Genomic DNA, 16,878 nt, shown 5'->3' with positions numbered 1-16,878 from the left:
TTTGCCTGCGGGACATTTTCCACTCTCACTTCTGATCATCTGAAGGAGTTACAAATGATAGCCTTTGATGCTGCACCAAACTGCTTGATGATCGCTGAAAATGGATGCATTAGACAGTTATCTTGCTTTTTCTGTGCGATTGAAAGCACCAGGGTGCGTGTGATTAGGCACACAGACTGGGACAACAGACAGGCTAAACTAATTTGTTTTCATCTCCTCCGAAAATTACCCGAGGTGCAATTTAAGACGCGTCTATGTCTTCCCGTAACTCTCCCTTGGGGGCTTATCTTTGTTTGGCTGTTGATATGCACGCTCATATATGTGTTTTACTGTGTTGTTTGTATTTATGGGTCTTTTTTGTGTTTTGTAGTGGAGGTAGGAACATTGTGGTAACTGGCTCCGGCTTTGACCTGATCCAGACTGCTGTCATAAAGGTTGAAGGAGACAACTCCAGGTCCATTGAGGTGTGTATTTTATTTTCTCCTATTCTCCCTTCATTTATCATCATCTTCCCCTTCATACGTCAATCAGCCTGCTGATTATCCAGCTCAAAAACTCATCATTTCCTCGCTCATGTCACTTTTTCTTGAATGTCTCTTTCCACTGATTCTTGGTTTCAGAGAATTTCTACCTTTCAGTCTGTTTCTGCCCTCACAGTAGCAGCACAGTTCATCGATCTCCCCACATCTCATGAGTCCACGACTACTGTGGTGATTTATTCCAGCTCTGTGAAACATGCACACACACACAACAACAAACTTTTATCCTCCTTACTTCCATATGCCAGTATGACTCCATCTCACTTTTTCGGCCATAAATCCGTCAGACCTGCAGGAACACAGATACCAGCAGTACTGTTTCACCCTCAACTCAATACAGCTATGTTCCTCGTCCAGCTGCTTCAAGCAGCACTGAGTCTGCCAGGAAACTTAAAGGAGCTGTACACAGCCTGCTGTCGCCTGCCCTCCAGTGTACTGCGCAGTGTTAGCAGCAGCAGTTTTGTTCATTTTATTAAAAGGGCTAAAATTAATACCGGCATTAAGGTTGCAGAAGATTATGTTACTCTGCTGGTCTTCTCCACTTTACTCTTGGCCAAGTCTCTAGTCCCTGCTACCAGGGGACAGGAGAGATTTAAAAAGGCTTCTGGCTGCCACAAACTATCCGCGGATGCAAAGTTTTATCTCAAAGGCCTTAGCTGGTCAACTTCATAAGCTTCTCTTGGTTTTAAGTCAATCCACTGAATTGGATTCAAATATTTAGAGTCTTTATTGCCGCTTGCCTGTGGCGAAAACATGCTGTGGGTCAGGTTAGCAGCTCACAGCAGAGATGGGTTCTTTATATAGTTTTTACTTTAAAGTCCCTCCAGTTCTTATTTGTAATTATAAACATCTGGCACAGGTTGCATCGGCTGTTCTGATTTATCCAAGAAACAATTTAAATCTTCACTCACCGCTACATTGATACTGGCTGCTCCAAAGGATTAGCTATTTCTGTATATTTTTGCATAAAAACTGGCATGACTAATTGTAGCATAGCTAACGGAGAAAGAGAATACACCAGAATACAGCAGCTAAAACTCAATCAGAATCTTTTTTTTTTTTTTTTTAACTGGCATGAATTTAAGTACATATTACCACAAAACCCCAAATTACACAAGATACTCTAAAAAAAAAATGTAACCATTAAACAATGAATGAAATAACGATGGAAATTCTGTACTAGACATTTATGCTGCCTGGTGTTTTTTCCTCTGTACTTTTCCCCTAGCCTTTTTGTTAGCACTACTTTGATTTTCTGTGGTAAACCCTGCTGATCCTTCAGCCTTTAATTAGTGTCAGGATTGATTGGTTGGTTGGTTGGTTTATAACCAGAACTTGCAAAACTAATTATAATCACATCATCCTTCTTCGTAGTTTGTGCTTATTAGCTATTGCCAGCTTGCTAACGGCTTCATTCATGAACTGTGCAAAAACATTTTTATATTTACATGTAAATGTATATTTTGACAACATTTGTATGCAGACAAAGTCTCAGATATGACAGTACATAGTGGAATTCTTAGGCAAGCACTGCAAAAAACTAGCATGTTAGCATTTTCACAGTTAGCATGTTAGAAATTTTGTTAAAGCAAATGTACTTTTACTTGAGGAGAATATCTAAGTACTCTTTCTACCCCTGGTTATAAGGGAACATGCATAGACCCAACAAAGTGACTTCCCACCAAGGAGAAGAAATATTCCCACTCATATATCAACTAAAGGCGTCTTTCCAGGAACTTTACCCCGGAACTAGGGACTTTACCCCGGAACTACGTGCATTTCAACCAGAGGAACCAGGGTCTAAATTTAGTTCATGGGTAGATAATCTCCCCCCTGAAAAGCCCCTAATTTGGGGGGAGTACTTTTCAAAGGTCCTGGGACTTTCGGTTGAACGTAACTGTGTTTGTGGAGTTAACACAGTTATTGAAAAACAGAGGGAGTTCCTGGGAATGCATCCTAGTTTAGTTTTTTTTATTAAAATTTCAAAATTTTATTCAATATAATTTTTTTTCCTCCATACATCACTGGCCTGATTTGCACAATCTACCCGGGACTTCAGCCCATGGTCGAAACGCAGACAGCAATTGGGGCACAGGAACCTTTTAGGTCTGGGGAAGTAGTTCTGGGGGCTAAAAGACCCCGGAACTCTTGGTAGAAATGCACCTAAAGACAGTAATGAATGATCTCTAGGAGCTTAGCTAAGCTAACAGGCTGAAATCGTAGCTTCATATTTACCTTCTAGCTTCCCTGCCATCTCTTGAAGTGTTGAACTATTCCTCCTCATGCATATAGTCATTAAATACACAGAGGTACAGCTGCTTTAGATTCACAGTTAAAAGACATTTTATAAGACAACTTTATTGCTTGAATCTTTATAAAGCTTAAACTGATGTTGCCTACGCCTTTTTGCCTTGTCCTCTGGAAAACTTAAACTGTGCGTAGGACTCCGGGGCTTAGCTGTCACACACAGTACTGTCAGCCTCATATCTGAACAATCAGAGAGTGACAGAAATATCACAAATGGTCCAGTAAACCAAAAACAAAACAAAGCCAGAGGAGGAATGACTCAGTACAAGTCATGATTCATCAAAGGCTGTTTTCCTACATGGCAGATAGGGATTTTAATAGAACAACTTAAAAGGGACTCATATATTTTATCTTCCCCATCCCACCAATCAGGCTTTTATCTCAGTCCACACCACCCCCGAAACACTCTTCACTTACACAATGATGTATAGTATCTTTCTGCCTCATTCGAAAAGACTCAGCTCCCACTGCCTTGTTTCCTTTCTTCTTAAAATCTCCATCTCAAAATTGATTACTGATTATTCTTCTACATACGTTTTTGTGTAACATGTAAACACATAACCATCACACTGTTGATGTTGGGATAATTCACTCTCTTTTCCTCACATTTAGGTGGCTCATGAGAAGAACGACACGATCATCCAGTTCCGGTCTCCGGAAGTAAACAGCTCCCAGAATCAGCTCCTTAAGACCTCCATCCAGCTGGACAACTGGGTGAAGGAGCTGAAGCCCTTCGACTACCATCCTAACCCAATCTTCAATGAGCTGACCAAAAAGGTCATCACTGAGGCCGGCATCATCAGCGTCACAGTGAGTGCAGGCTGCTCAGGCTCCTTATTATGCTGCAGTTTATGTGAGGGGATTAAGATGAATGATGTTATTATCTGACTGGAGGACAAATACGGGAAAAGATGCTGACGTTCTACATTTATTTTTTTCTCTCCTCTGCTTATGTTGTGGTTAAGTCTGATTGTTTGTAGACATATTTAAATAACAGCCCAGTTAATATTTCCACTCAGTGGTGTGATTATATTTGAGAGTTGAATTAACTGAGAAAAATGTAGAAAAATAGTCCCACTTATCAATACTTTTTTCTTGGAACCCTTTCTAATATGGGTCTTTAGGTAAATTTAAAAGGTGATGAGATGATAAACATAAGAAAGCACATATTTATGTCCTCTGTTATGCTTTATAATCAGACAATTTGACATCTTTCCAAACTCAACAAACTGATCAAATACAAAATTGGAAAATAAATGCCTCAGCTTTGTTTAATGACATACAGCTAAGTGAACACAACTTCATATAAAGTGGTCATTCGTCAAAATAAAAGGGACAACCGGGACTGTGCGTGTGTATGTATGTGTGTATGTATACATGTACTGTATATATATGTGCATGTGTGTATAAAAAAGGGTTGGGGTTATATTTATTATTATTATTGTTTACTTTCTGTGAAGCACTTTGTAACTCTGTTTAGAAAAGTGCTATATAAATACATTTAATTATTATTATTATTATAACCAAGATAAAGCTCAAGTTAAATCAACTGCATTGAAAGGATGACATTTTTTCTGGTAACTGAATGTTTATAACATTATTTTTAAGCTGTATTTCTGCAGATGTCGGATCTCAATTTTTAAAATACTTGCCAAGATATTAAACAAAGAATAATAGTAAACAGAAGACATAATGTAAGTTAAAAATGTGTAATATTGGGGTGACAGTTTGGCCTAACACCCAGGCTTTCATCTTTGGAGCTGGTGGCCCAGGTTTGATTCCAACCTGCAGTCCTATACAGCATGTGATTCCCCAGTTTCTCTCTCAGTTCCCTGCCCTATCCACTGTCCTGTCCTCCCAATAAAGACATAAAAGCCCCTAAATATATATATTTTTGAAAGTATTTGCTGACTTGTTGGAAATTGAAGGAGAAGTCTACAAGCACATTTCTTTTTACACCTTATTTTAATTATTTGACTCAGTTTATTGTTAAGATATGCATTGAGTCATACTTTTGAAAAGTTCTAGATAGATCTACACAGTTATCTGGTATTTAATGATAACTCTACCAATCATTTGATCTCAGAAATCTTTGAAAAAGTAAAAAAAAAAGCCCTTGAAATTCCCTGAAGTCAAATGTATGACATCATAAAATTCTTGTTGTTTGTGACTAAAATTTCTCTGACAAAGAAAAGCAGCAAATCAGCACAACTATCAAATGTTGAAAAATTGCCTTAATGGGACGGTCAGCTGGTCAGTTTTCTCAATTCAGTAGATTGATCCTAAATGTTATTGCTCCTTTATGTCAGCTTTAAAGTTCTGTCTTCCGTGTTCACTTTTCAAAGTTTCTACAAAGTAATCTTGAAGCTTTTGGTAAATGAGTCTGGAAAGGTGTCTGCAGAAAGAGGTCTGAGGCCTTTTCAATTACTCAGATGCCAGTTTACTTAAGCTCATTTCACCTTTCTTATATTCCAGACTGCATTAGAGTAATTGAAAGCATGTCTGTAGATACTGAAGTGTGCAGTGCCAGGACTGTAGGATTGACTGGAGCTGTGCCCATACTGTCTTAGCTAAGAAATTACTTACAAATGTGCTTACATGGAATATAATCTTAATCTTTTTAATTACTTTCAGCTCTTACAGTGGAACAGTGAAGAGCTGTCATAAACTTTCCATCCATCAATAATGAAAATGCTTACAGTTATGTTTTTAATACCCCTCATATGATGGGTCTGCTTGATGTTATATAAATGCTTTAATTAAATCCCATCCCATGTTATTCAGTCACTTTGAGCATTAACGTGGATCTCCCCCTGCAGGGTCGGGGATTCTCCAAAGCCATGACGGCCAAAGAGGCTCAAGCGTTTGTTGGGGACGTCCCCTGTCTGGTCAACACACTTCAGGATGACAAACTGTTTCTGGACCCGCCTTCCACCACACCCAGCGCACGCTCCAGACGCCACCGCAGAGACACTCGGCCCGAGCTGCTGGACTTGATGGTCAGTTAAGGGAGGGAGCAGAAAAACAGGAGTGAAATACATATTTAGATACTGAACTCCACATTAAAAAAACAAGTGCAAGAAAAAGTCTGTCATCCTTAGTTACAAGCATATGACTTTAATCAAAAGTGGAGAAACTTAAAGACGTGTTGTTATACCTTTTCATATTTTGAAAGCAAATATAAGGTGTAGAAGTTTATGTCAACAATAAAGCGGACATTTTTGATATTGTGAGGTTAACGTTGGTTGGATTAATTCTAGGTTGAGACAGCAGGCTGCTCTGAATGGCTTGTTCAAAAGAACGCATGAGAATTACGAACAAGATTATCTCAATTTGTGATGTCAACTTAAAGAGACGGTACCTAAAATGAAGTATTACAGACAGAAGCTGAAATTAGTGTTTTCAAAGACACTAACCTGAGATAAACGAAGAGTTTCTTGAGCTGTAAATAATGTATAGGTACTACAGAGGTATCAGCCTGAACATGACCATAACACCCCCTATTTAACAGACAAAAACAGCCCCAATGACTGTTATATATGATTATTTAGAATGTTATATATTGGCTGGGTAGAACCTGTTTTTATACTTCATATGTGTAGAACTTTAAATAATGATTATTCCCTTTTTGTATCCTCTTCACATACATTTCTTGATAAAAATAATGTTTTGGGGGCGCTGGTGGCCTAGCAGTCTAAGCGCCCCACATACAGAGGCTACAATCCTCGTGGCAGGGGTCGCTGGTTCGATTCCCGGCCGGTCGACCATTTGCTGCTTGTCTTCCCCCACTCTCTACTCCCCACATTTCCTGTCTCTCTTCAGCTGTCCTATCAAATAAAAAATGCAAAAAGGCCCAAAATATATCTTTGGAGAAAAAAAAAGAAGGTTTCGTGGGTCACACAAATTAAAATGAAAATGAGTTTGAACCCAAAGTGACACCTTAACAATGCTGGTTCTGTCCAAACAATTGTCTATCCCTCACAATGATATCAAATAAGATAGAAAATAAAGAAAGAATCGTGGATTTAGAGAGAATTCACCAAATGTGAATATCTGCAAAAATGGAACCAATCATTTTCAGTTATCACATGAAAATGGCTTCATTTCTTGATAAATGCTTTGATATTATTCTGTCTCTCAGTCGACTGATTGTTCCATCTGTACTTTTACATACTGTGAGTAAGTGTAATATTGAGTGCTGTGCAGAGAAATCCATACATTTTTAGAAGTAAAAGTATTAAGTGCTGTGAAAAGACAATACTGGAACTCAAATACTTGAGTGCAGTACTTGAGTAAATCAACTTTGCTGCGCTCCATCACTGGAGACACCAAAGCAGATTTGCCGATGAGAGCATGCTTGAATAATCAATGTTATGTGTGTCTCCAAAGACGTGTCTACTATAGATCTTGAGGCACCATTTTATTTCTCCTTGAGCAGTTTTCATGTTGTTACAAGCCCCTATAATTATATATAATTATAGCTGAGCCACAATTGTGATGAGCACTGTACCCTCTCTCTGGGTAATTCCTCTAAGTGAGCTATTGTTTTATTTCTGCAGCTGTGTTCTGCATGAAGAAGTGACACCACTAGACTATCAATAGTACACGGAAACTATTGATCTTAAACTGTTAAACTCAACACATTTATGTATTTATACAGCCAAAGTGGGTACACTGACTTGTACATCACCCCCGCACTTTATAAGCACTGAAAGGTTCCCCAGCTGCTTTGGAAAAACTATGGGCAATTATGTCGATCCTCCTCCGTCTCTTCTTCCTCTTTACCCTTAATTTCTACCTGAATAAATCGGTACTGAAAAAGTCAGGAGCTCACGCAGATAATAAGATTCTTTCTCCGTGTTTATCCACAGATCAAGTTCGGGAAAGGGGAGTGGGTGGTCGGCTCGGTGCGGTATGAGAAAAAGAATGATTTGTCGCTCTACATCATCATTCCGGCTGTCATTGTGCCCATGCTGCTCATCATCGCTATCTCAGTCTACTGCTACAGGTAAGCCGAGATATTTGGGGTAAGCGCCACAGACACCATAGTTTGAAAATAGTAATCTAATAAGCTGTTGAAACTTTGTTATCCAAACTTCTTTGTCCTTAAATTACATGTCACAATTCTCCATAAATATCCCTGTATCAGTTTCTGAGACACTTTTACTCGCAGAGGAGGCTCTGTCTGTGTGCTGTTATTCACACAATGTTACATATCTGACTCACCAACCAGCATCATTCTTTCCACTTACCTTTTAACTCATGTGTTGTTGTACAGTTAGTATTTTGGTTCCTTAATATTTGAGGTCCGCTGCTGTACGGCTATAAATAATCAAAAACAATTGCACATTCAGTTAATACATTCTTATAAATAGAGTTTCCTTTTAAGGTGACTTCATTAAACTTTTTTTGTCTGTAGAGATTCCTCCAGATATCCGAGAGGTGTAAACTCCCTGTTTGACCTGTAATAAACACACCTTAGAGGGTTGTGTTGAAAAGTACTATCAACATAAATCAGATACAAAGCATTTAGTTAGTCAGATTTCAAAACGGTGGACCACGAACAAAAGGCAGAAACATGCCTCTTCATCACTTGGGCAACAGTTGCTTCGAGGCAAATCTCATAATGGGAAGAAAAACCATGAAATAATATGCGGAAACATGTTAAGTATGTGTTTAGCTGGTGATTTGAGACAGCATTGGTCCCTCATGTCAAAGATTAGGGTTGAAATGAAAGTTCCAAAAGAAAAGTTACACACACACACACACACACACACACACACACACACACACACACACACACACACACACACACACACACACACACACACACACACACACACACACACACACACACACAAACACACACATACAATCACAAAATAAACGGTTTTCCTTTCTTATTTTTAATAGTCTTGGCAACCGACAGTTTCCTTGTGTGATCTCGCCGGGGTCCTGACCCTTAGAATAAGAAACAGTATTTATTTTGATGGAATTCACTTTTTGATATTGTAGGAAAGTTGCTAAAGCCTTGTTTTTATTATTCATTCATTATGCTTCACTTTGTTGTAAGGTCAAATTGTTTTAAAAATGTTGAAATGGTTCTTTATACAAAGCAAGATGAAAGGTTCAATTCCCACTTTTGATCCACAGCAACATAATCGGCAGCAAAACAAATTCCTATAATGAGCCTGGTGGGTTGCCTTTGTATCATCTGAAGACTCCTACAGACGCTCTTTTGTTACATAATGTTATTTCAGAGCTTTTTGAGTTCACTGAAGACACCTTGTTGATATGAGTTGCTGAAAGGCTGGTTTAATAACCTGATAGCTTGATTCCCTGCTGCACTTAAAGAAACATGCTAGACTGTTTAATTGGAGCTTTGTGTTAGTTTCAAGTTTTATTCAAGGGGTGGAACAGTGTAAGTTTTTTGAAGATAACATTTAATTTCTTCAAACAAAGAAATGCTTCTGAATTCGAGCCTGTATGTCAGTAATAAACCGTTATATAATATTATGATACAGGAAGTGTAAGTGGTAAAACTTAAGAGTAAAACAACAATATCCATAACTTAATATTAATATTAAATACAAGATACTTCAGGTATGTTTTTGTTTGTGAAGCTCTTTAACTTTTCAAAGTTTTACATTTTTTACATCTATTTTTCTATAATTATTTGAATATTCCCTCCAGTCATATCTTTTTGCTCTGTTCACAGCCCTGAATTTATAATGCTCAGTTTTTTTGGCATTATGTCATTTATGGATCGCCTACAGCTTGTCTTCATTTTAAATTAATTTAACCTCATAACTTTCGTTTATTCATCCAAGAGGGTCTGAAGAAGAAAAAGAAATCCATCTTTAAGTTGATATTTCTGTCACAGCCTGTTCTGTATTACTTCAATTTGCAAATTTTCTGCTGAATATTCATAAAACAGCTACATAAAGAATACAAAGCCCAGCGTGAATAAGTAATGACAGCATCAACAAGATGTTTCTGGGAAATTTCAAACATTATTTTCATGATACGTGTTGTGTTTGCTGGATCTGTTCAGGAGAAAGAGTCAGCAAGCGGAGCGGGAATATGAGAAGGTGAAACACCAGCTGGAGAACCTGGAGGAGAGCGTGCGGGACCGCTGCAAGAAAGAATTCACAGGTACAGATGGTGCAGCTGTGCTGAAGCTCTGCAATAACACTAATGCCTCTCAAATGATCCATGTTTGTAAGAAGTTGTAAAGTAATGAAGTGCTTCATAGCTCTGATTACATTTCTTTGATGTATTGCATAGCAGTGAATTGAATATATTCTCCTGCTTAGCTTCATGTTATCATCATTAGAAGGAGCACTTTTGCAGCAACAGTAATGAAAAACAATCTTTTACAACTGAAATAATATTCCTCCTCCTACTCTTCCTCCCGCAGCAGAATAACTGAGACAGACGAGCAGCAAACAAATGACACAAAGCTCCTCATTAGATACAAATAAGGTATAACGCACTTTTTTCTTGTCTCATCCCACAGACTTGATGATTGAGATGGAGGACCACACCAACGAACTCAGCGAGGGACGAATCCCCTTCCTGGACTACAAAACTTACACCAACCGTGTCTTCTTCCTGCCGTCTAAGGATGGTGCCAATGATGTCATGATCACGGGAAAGCTCGACATCCCAGAGGCTCGACGGGCCATCGTGACTCAGGCGCTCAACCAGTTCTCCAACCTCCTGAACTCCAAGACCTTCCTCATAAATGTAATTACATATAGAAATATATCATAAATGCCACACACTGATAATGTCTGCAAACAGAGTTTCACAAAGATATTTAATTGTTTGATAGTCTTAAACCCTTGAAAAAAGTTATAAATTGCATTTAAGTATTCATGTGATACCAAATGTTTTGGCTTCCCTTTTAGGAAGCTGGCTTATTCTCCATCTTTTTTTTTTTTTTTTTTTACAGTTTATAGTGTTAGCTCCAGTTCTTTAGATGGCAGCTCGAGAATGAACACCAGAGAATTTGTTCAGGTCTCAAAAAACATTTATTGTGGTCACAGGTAAAGAAGTACAGAGCTGGTCTCAAAATGACAGAGCTCCTGCAGGAAATCGGCAAAATGAGCCCGGAGTCCAGGATATGATGATCTTTTATAGAGTAGCATCTTGAGAGGCGTTCAGTGGGGTGACAATACGCAGCCGTCTCCTATTGGCCTTAATTTCTAACACGTATATCAAATGTTACACATGTCTTCTAGACAAACCATCTATTGTTCACTAGTGTTCATTAGGAATATGATGTGTGTGTATGTTGCTTCTCGGCCTGCAGCTGTCCTTGAAGCAGATAACCACAAGTTTGTTCCTGCATTATCAGCTGACGGTAACACAGTGCTCTCAGCTAACCTACTTACAGTACATCTTGAGGTGACATAATACAATGAGACCTTTACTGGCTATAATATCTCTATAAAGTATATAACTATTTCTATAGGCTATAAGATATTAACATATTGGTCAGCACTCAGCACTTGGGAAATGATGGACCTAATTGCTTTCTCATTGTATGGAGCCTAACTTATCTTTTCACCCCAATAGCGGGTTTACGTAACGTAGTTTCTGCCAATGCTAGCATGCTTACACAAAAAGTTGAATGTTTACATCAGGCGTTTTTTTGGACTGTAGGGACTTTACCCCGGAACTTGGGACTTTACCCCTGAACTACTTGCGTTTCGACCTGAGGAACCAGGGTCTAAATTTAGTTCAAGGGTAGATAATCCCCCCCCTGAAAAGCCCCTGCTTGGGGGTAGTACTTTTGCAAGGTCCTGGGACTAACGTAACGGTATTTGTGGAGTTTACACAGTTGTTGAAATACAGAGGGAGTTCCTGGGAATGCATACTAGTTTTTAGTTTTTATTAAGATTTCAAAACATTATTTAATATAATTTTTTTTCTCCATATGTCACTGGCCTGATTTGCACAATCTACCCAGAACTTCAGACCGCGGTTGAAACACAGATAACAATGGGGGCACAGGAACCTTTTAGTTCCGGGGAAAGTAGTTCTGGGGGCTAAAAGACCCCAGAACTCTTGCACCTATTAAGGCACATTGCTAAACATTAGTGTGTTAGCATAAAAGGCTAGCTAGCAACATGGCTATTGACACAACTTTTTGGAAGAGTTCTTGTTTTCTTAATACAGTCTAAGTTGTCATATTTGTTTATATTTTTAACAAACTCCTCTCATCTTGATAAAATCAGAGAAGAAACACAGACACTGGGCGACTGCACCCTTTACCATGTGCAGTGACATTTCTCTCATTTTGAGCTACTCACAAATTAAATTAGTTGTGTTGCTTCTGAACAAATTTAACTGGCTTTGCTCATCGTAATGAAAAAGTATGCCTCCCTCGCGTGTTTTAACCGAGTCATATCAACCTGTGACTACTCAGACAATCCTACCAGAACATAGCAGGACAGATTTCATGTTTGTTTTGGTTTCTTCAGAGGGCTTCCTGGTGATTGAACATATATGAAGTTATACCAGCATGCAAACCAAATCACAAATGTTGATTCACTTCTACAGAACTGGTGGTGAACTCTCCTACATCTGCCTTCTTCACAGGCAGTATACTGTGAGGTCCTTTATATCTATTCCGAATTTGTGCTCCCTTCCTTTGATTTAAGGACTCTTTATGCTGTAGTTAGTGAAGTACAGTACTGGAGTGAGAAACAGGCGAAGACGTGTGAAGATTCCTAATAATCCAATCTAGCTGGCACAGAAAAAGCCTCTGAGGTGTTCACCGCATACAGTATGTGTGGATGATTCTTCCCCTTCTGAGTGGTAGCTCTTCTATGCCACAACATTTTACAGGGCATAATTAAATTTTCCTTGATAATTATTGTATTCACAAGCATTAGGCTTGTGTTTATTTAAAGGCATATTATGCAGGATTTCTGGTGTGCCTGCATGTGTGTGAGCTTCACCAGGATGATGAATTTAACTCCTCTTCTCCCTGTTTCTTTGTGTGTGTTTTCCTTTTTCTGTAGTTTATTCGCACCCTGGAGCGCAGTCATGACTTCAACGCCAGGGCCAAGGTGTACTTTGCCTCCCTGCTGACAGTGGCTCTGCACGGGAAGCTGGAATACTACACGGACATTATGAGAACGCTGCTGCTGGAGCTGATGGAGGAATACGTCCACAGCAAGAACCCCAAACTCATGCTGCGCAGGTGAGTGAGGAGCTGCTGTTCAGTAGGCATTATTGCAGTCAGACGTGATTACCAAACACTAGTGCAAGGTTTGGTATCTCAGATGTTCTGTTCTGTATCACATCATAGAAAAGTGGAAAGCTATGCCTCTTAGCCTCGTTATTTGAGCAGGCTTAGGAACAGAAAGGCAGGCCTGCTGGTTGGGTAAACAATTTTGCTGTACACCAAAACATCTTAACACATTACATTAGATTGCCTTGACATTTTGTACTAACACTTATGTTCATTGCAAAGTAACTCTGTATTTTGTGTTTCCCTTACTTATCATTTAGAGGCACAAGCTCTTGTACCAAGAGTTATTTTATTCACATGCACCTTAATACATAATTGTGTACTGACACGCAATTATTCCTGAGAACAAAACCCTGATTAAATTAGTGATCCCATCTATCCTCCATCATAATGTTTGAATCTCTGGTTCAGATTTAAGTATCTCAGGTGAAAATCAGATGTAGAAATATGACATTTTTGAACAGACTGCTGTGAAATTTTGTTATGGCTTCAAGTTTCCCTCAAAGGACATCATGTTTGACTTTGGTGACACCTTGACATTTCAATCACCGTGACCAGCATGTTAAAGTTTTCACTTAAGGGGTGAGATATTTCAACATTAAAGGACCATTTTGCTCAAAATCTTGTGCGGATGTTCATGTGTCCTTAGGAATAGATTAAACCTCCTGAGAGGAACTTACAATTTGTGTCGACTTTGGTGCCCCTTGCAGACAAAGCAATATGTCTTTGCAGACGTTGTCCTATTAATATGTAGGTAAGGTTTTCTGACAAAAACAATCTCATCCTGCTGTCTTTTAACAGTCAAATATTTCACTTATTGCAACTACTTGCAATGGAAAATGTAAATCAAAGGATGTTTCTGTAGTATGCCATAAATAGTCTCATCTGACACTGTATACTGTAAATATAACCAGCTAAAACTTCCCCCAAGGAGCTTTTAGTGATGCCTGATCAGCCTCTCCATTAGAGTAAAATACTAAATGCCATTAAATGTTGTACAGAGATTGATGTCCATTTACTGACCTGTTGAAATGACCCTTGACCTTTTTCATCTAATGCATCATCAGGTTTAAAGTTGCCAGCAAAACCAATGGGAGGCACTTTGTGTTTACTGCTATCTTGCAAACCTTTGTATTGTCATCCCAAGCATGTGACCACTTTGATGTCACATCCTCATAACAGTGTTCACATGGCTGTAGGCTGTCTAGTTTGGCATCATTTACCCTGAGATCATAAGATGTCCTCATTTCTCAGCTCCTTGATCAGAATCACTCCAAATCTAAACCCTGCCAGCTCCTTTATGAACCAGTTTTAGAGGACTGGGATTTGTTTCAAGATGCAGAAGACTGTTTCACTCTGTTGCCACGTTCCCTGTTAAATTTCCCTCTGACTGCTGTAGTCCACTACGAAGAGCCAGACTGCTGCTTGATCTATTCCAGTCCTCCTCCTTCTGCTTCTCCTTCTGTTTCTGTTTTCCGTCTTGGATTCCACACACAAAGTCTTGGATGATTCTTCTGTTGTTGTCTCCCTTAAGCATCTTCTTCATCTTCTTTTCCTATGGCTGTTAACCAATGAGGCATAGGCTAATATGTACTCTATGTCCATTATGTTTTAATTGTACTGAAAACATATGCCAGATTATGTTAGCTTTGTGCTAATTGATTTAGTGAACAGTCTTGTGGCAGAATGATTTTTTATTGGACATTCAATGAAGAAGGATGCTTCATCCTAATGTTTGGCCAAATTTTTTTGCACAAGTTAATCAGCTTTTATCAGTCAAACTGCATCTCACTCCCACTGCTTGGGTCAACATATAACCTGCGCACATTATATCATTGTTATTGCCATTCTCACTAAAAGGATTGAGCACTCTTTATTCAATTCAATTACATTTGCTTTATTGGCATGAAAAAAAGACATGTTGTTGCCAAAGCACATACAATTCATACACATACATTACATATATATTCATTACATATTATATATATTTCATATTTTATATGCATTAATGATTGATGGTGTCACCCATACAGCATGTCTCAATGTCCTCACTTGATGCGGTATGCTCATAAAATTCCCAAATATTATGGGATGGTGCGTCCCTCAGGCTGTGACAGGCAGACACATATTTAGCAGCCAGAGGAGCTGCTGACCCTTCCCCCAGGAGAACTGACAGTTTCTCTTCTGGGGTTAATGTTGGGAAGTTTGTTACTATTTTAGTAATTTCCCTGTAGTGGGAATCTCTTAGGCTGTTTGAACAAGAGCTAAATCTGCAGTATGCTAAAACTCCCCGGATGTCTACTGATATGGGAAAATATCTCAGCATGCATCAGACCAGTCTGCCTCGCGTACTGTTTCTCATAATGCACAGCGCTCGTTCTGCTTTTTCTTTTTCCTAATTTTTTGAAGGGAGGAAATCCGTTTTTGGGTGCTGTGAAAGTTATCAAATTACATATAAACCACTTCCTAACTTTTTAAATCATAAATGGATGCTAAATAAGCATTTTATTTATCGGCTTCACCGTTGTTTACTTCCACTTTCCGAAACCGGAAATCCAGCGAAGTCTGGCTCAGCATGCTGCATGACAGATCGAACAGAACAGTCATACTACATACTAAATTCAAACGCAGTATGTAGTAGGCTGTACCTACTGCCTACTACATTAGTCAGTAGTATGTAGCAGGCCGTTTCGGAAACAGCCTTAGAAAAGAGATCTTGCTACAGTCGAGGAGGAAGTGCATCTCTGTCTCTATGTCCCCTGTAGATCAGTGAGCACATAGACGCTCCTCTCTGGGCAGCCATGTCTGCCTGTGTCTCCCTGTCTCTACAGCTAGCTGGTGGTCACTCAGCCTGTATTTGGTCAGGATACATCTTTGTTTTGTATTTGGAAATTAAAGTCTTTATATAGACTTTTGTTTCTAGAGCTTGGAAGAAACATCAGGATCTCGTAAGCCCGTTTTCTGTGGGTCATTTTTTTTCATGTATGACACACAGAATAAATCACTAATGATAAATAATCAGTTAATAGTATACTTAAGAAATAACACATGCATCACTTTAAAATTATTTTAAATAAACATTAAGATTGGCATCAAAGCATGGCTCATTTTGTTTAATGTTAAAAAACAAGTAGCTCTCTGAAACTTGAATATTGTAGATATTTTTCTGTAACACCACCCAGTATATCATTTGCCTGTTACCCTGTATTAATCACTCAATGCCTCCTCACTTGGCACATCTCATAACTCCTGTGTTGTATAAGTGTCTCTAACATTCAACTGGCTCATTTGATTGCAGTAAACAGCCCTCGGGAAAGAATATCCATTTTTAGTCGTCCTTGTTTGTTTTGCTTTACTCCACTGTAATGATCATGTCAAGGTCAAATCATTCACAGTCCACCCCCTCCTTCAGCAGCAGAACCCTCTTGTCTGCCTGTACAGTCAGTGGCTCATCAGTGCTGGGAGGGGGGGGTTCTGTGATCTGAACTGTCTGCTGTGCCTCAGCACTCTCTGACTGGCTGTTATGCAAGTACACATCTTAATTATCCCCCAGTGGAGAGGCTCATTATGTTGATTAGGCCATTGTGCCAACACAGGCCCCCTTATATACAAGATATCTAATTAGGCATGCTAGCCGCTAACAACGAGCCGCCACCAGTGGATTTCTGACATTAAGATGAGCGATCAGTCAAGTGACCGCTGACATGAGTTTGAATGGAAATATCTTTGTTGACACGGTCAAGCTGTGCAGGAATTCACTTGTTG

At 39.0% G+C, this 16,878-nt stretch overlaps 1 protein-coding gene across 1 annotated transcript in view; it reads left to right on the top strand.

Moving 5' to 3' along the window:
• The window catches only part of plxnb2b (plexin b2b), a 151,566-nt gene that overhangs the window by 116,310 nt on the left and 18,378 nt on the right, over positions 1–16,878 (top strand). Inside the window, exons 19-25 of the mRNA XM_034685655.1 lie at positions 371–464; positions 3,459–3,656; positions 5,666–5,845; positions 7,718–7,854; positions 9,901–10,001; positions 10,366–10,595; positions 12,881–13,062. Of these exons, the coding sequence (XP_034541546.1) occupies positions 371–464; positions 3,459–3,656; positions 5,666–5,845; positions 7,718–7,854; positions 9,901–10,001; positions 10,366–10,595; positions 12,881–13,062 (1,122 nt within the window). The remainder of the gene's footprint in view (positions 1–370; positions 465–3,458; positions 3,657–5,665; positions 5,846–7,717; positions 7,855–9,900; positions 10,002–10,365; positions 10,596–12,880; positions 13,063–16,878) is intronic.

Source organism: Notolabrus celidotus, chromosome 6, assembly GCF_009762535.1.
Source record: "Notolabrus celidotus isolate fNotCel1 chromosome 6, fNotCel1.pri, whole genome shotgun sequence".
NCBI lineage: Eukaryota > Metazoa > Chordata > Actinopteri > Labriformes > Labridae > Notolabrus > Notolabrus celidotus.
Note: the sequence above shows the minus strand (reverse complement) of the source record. Positions and strands in the feature narration are given on the sequence as shown.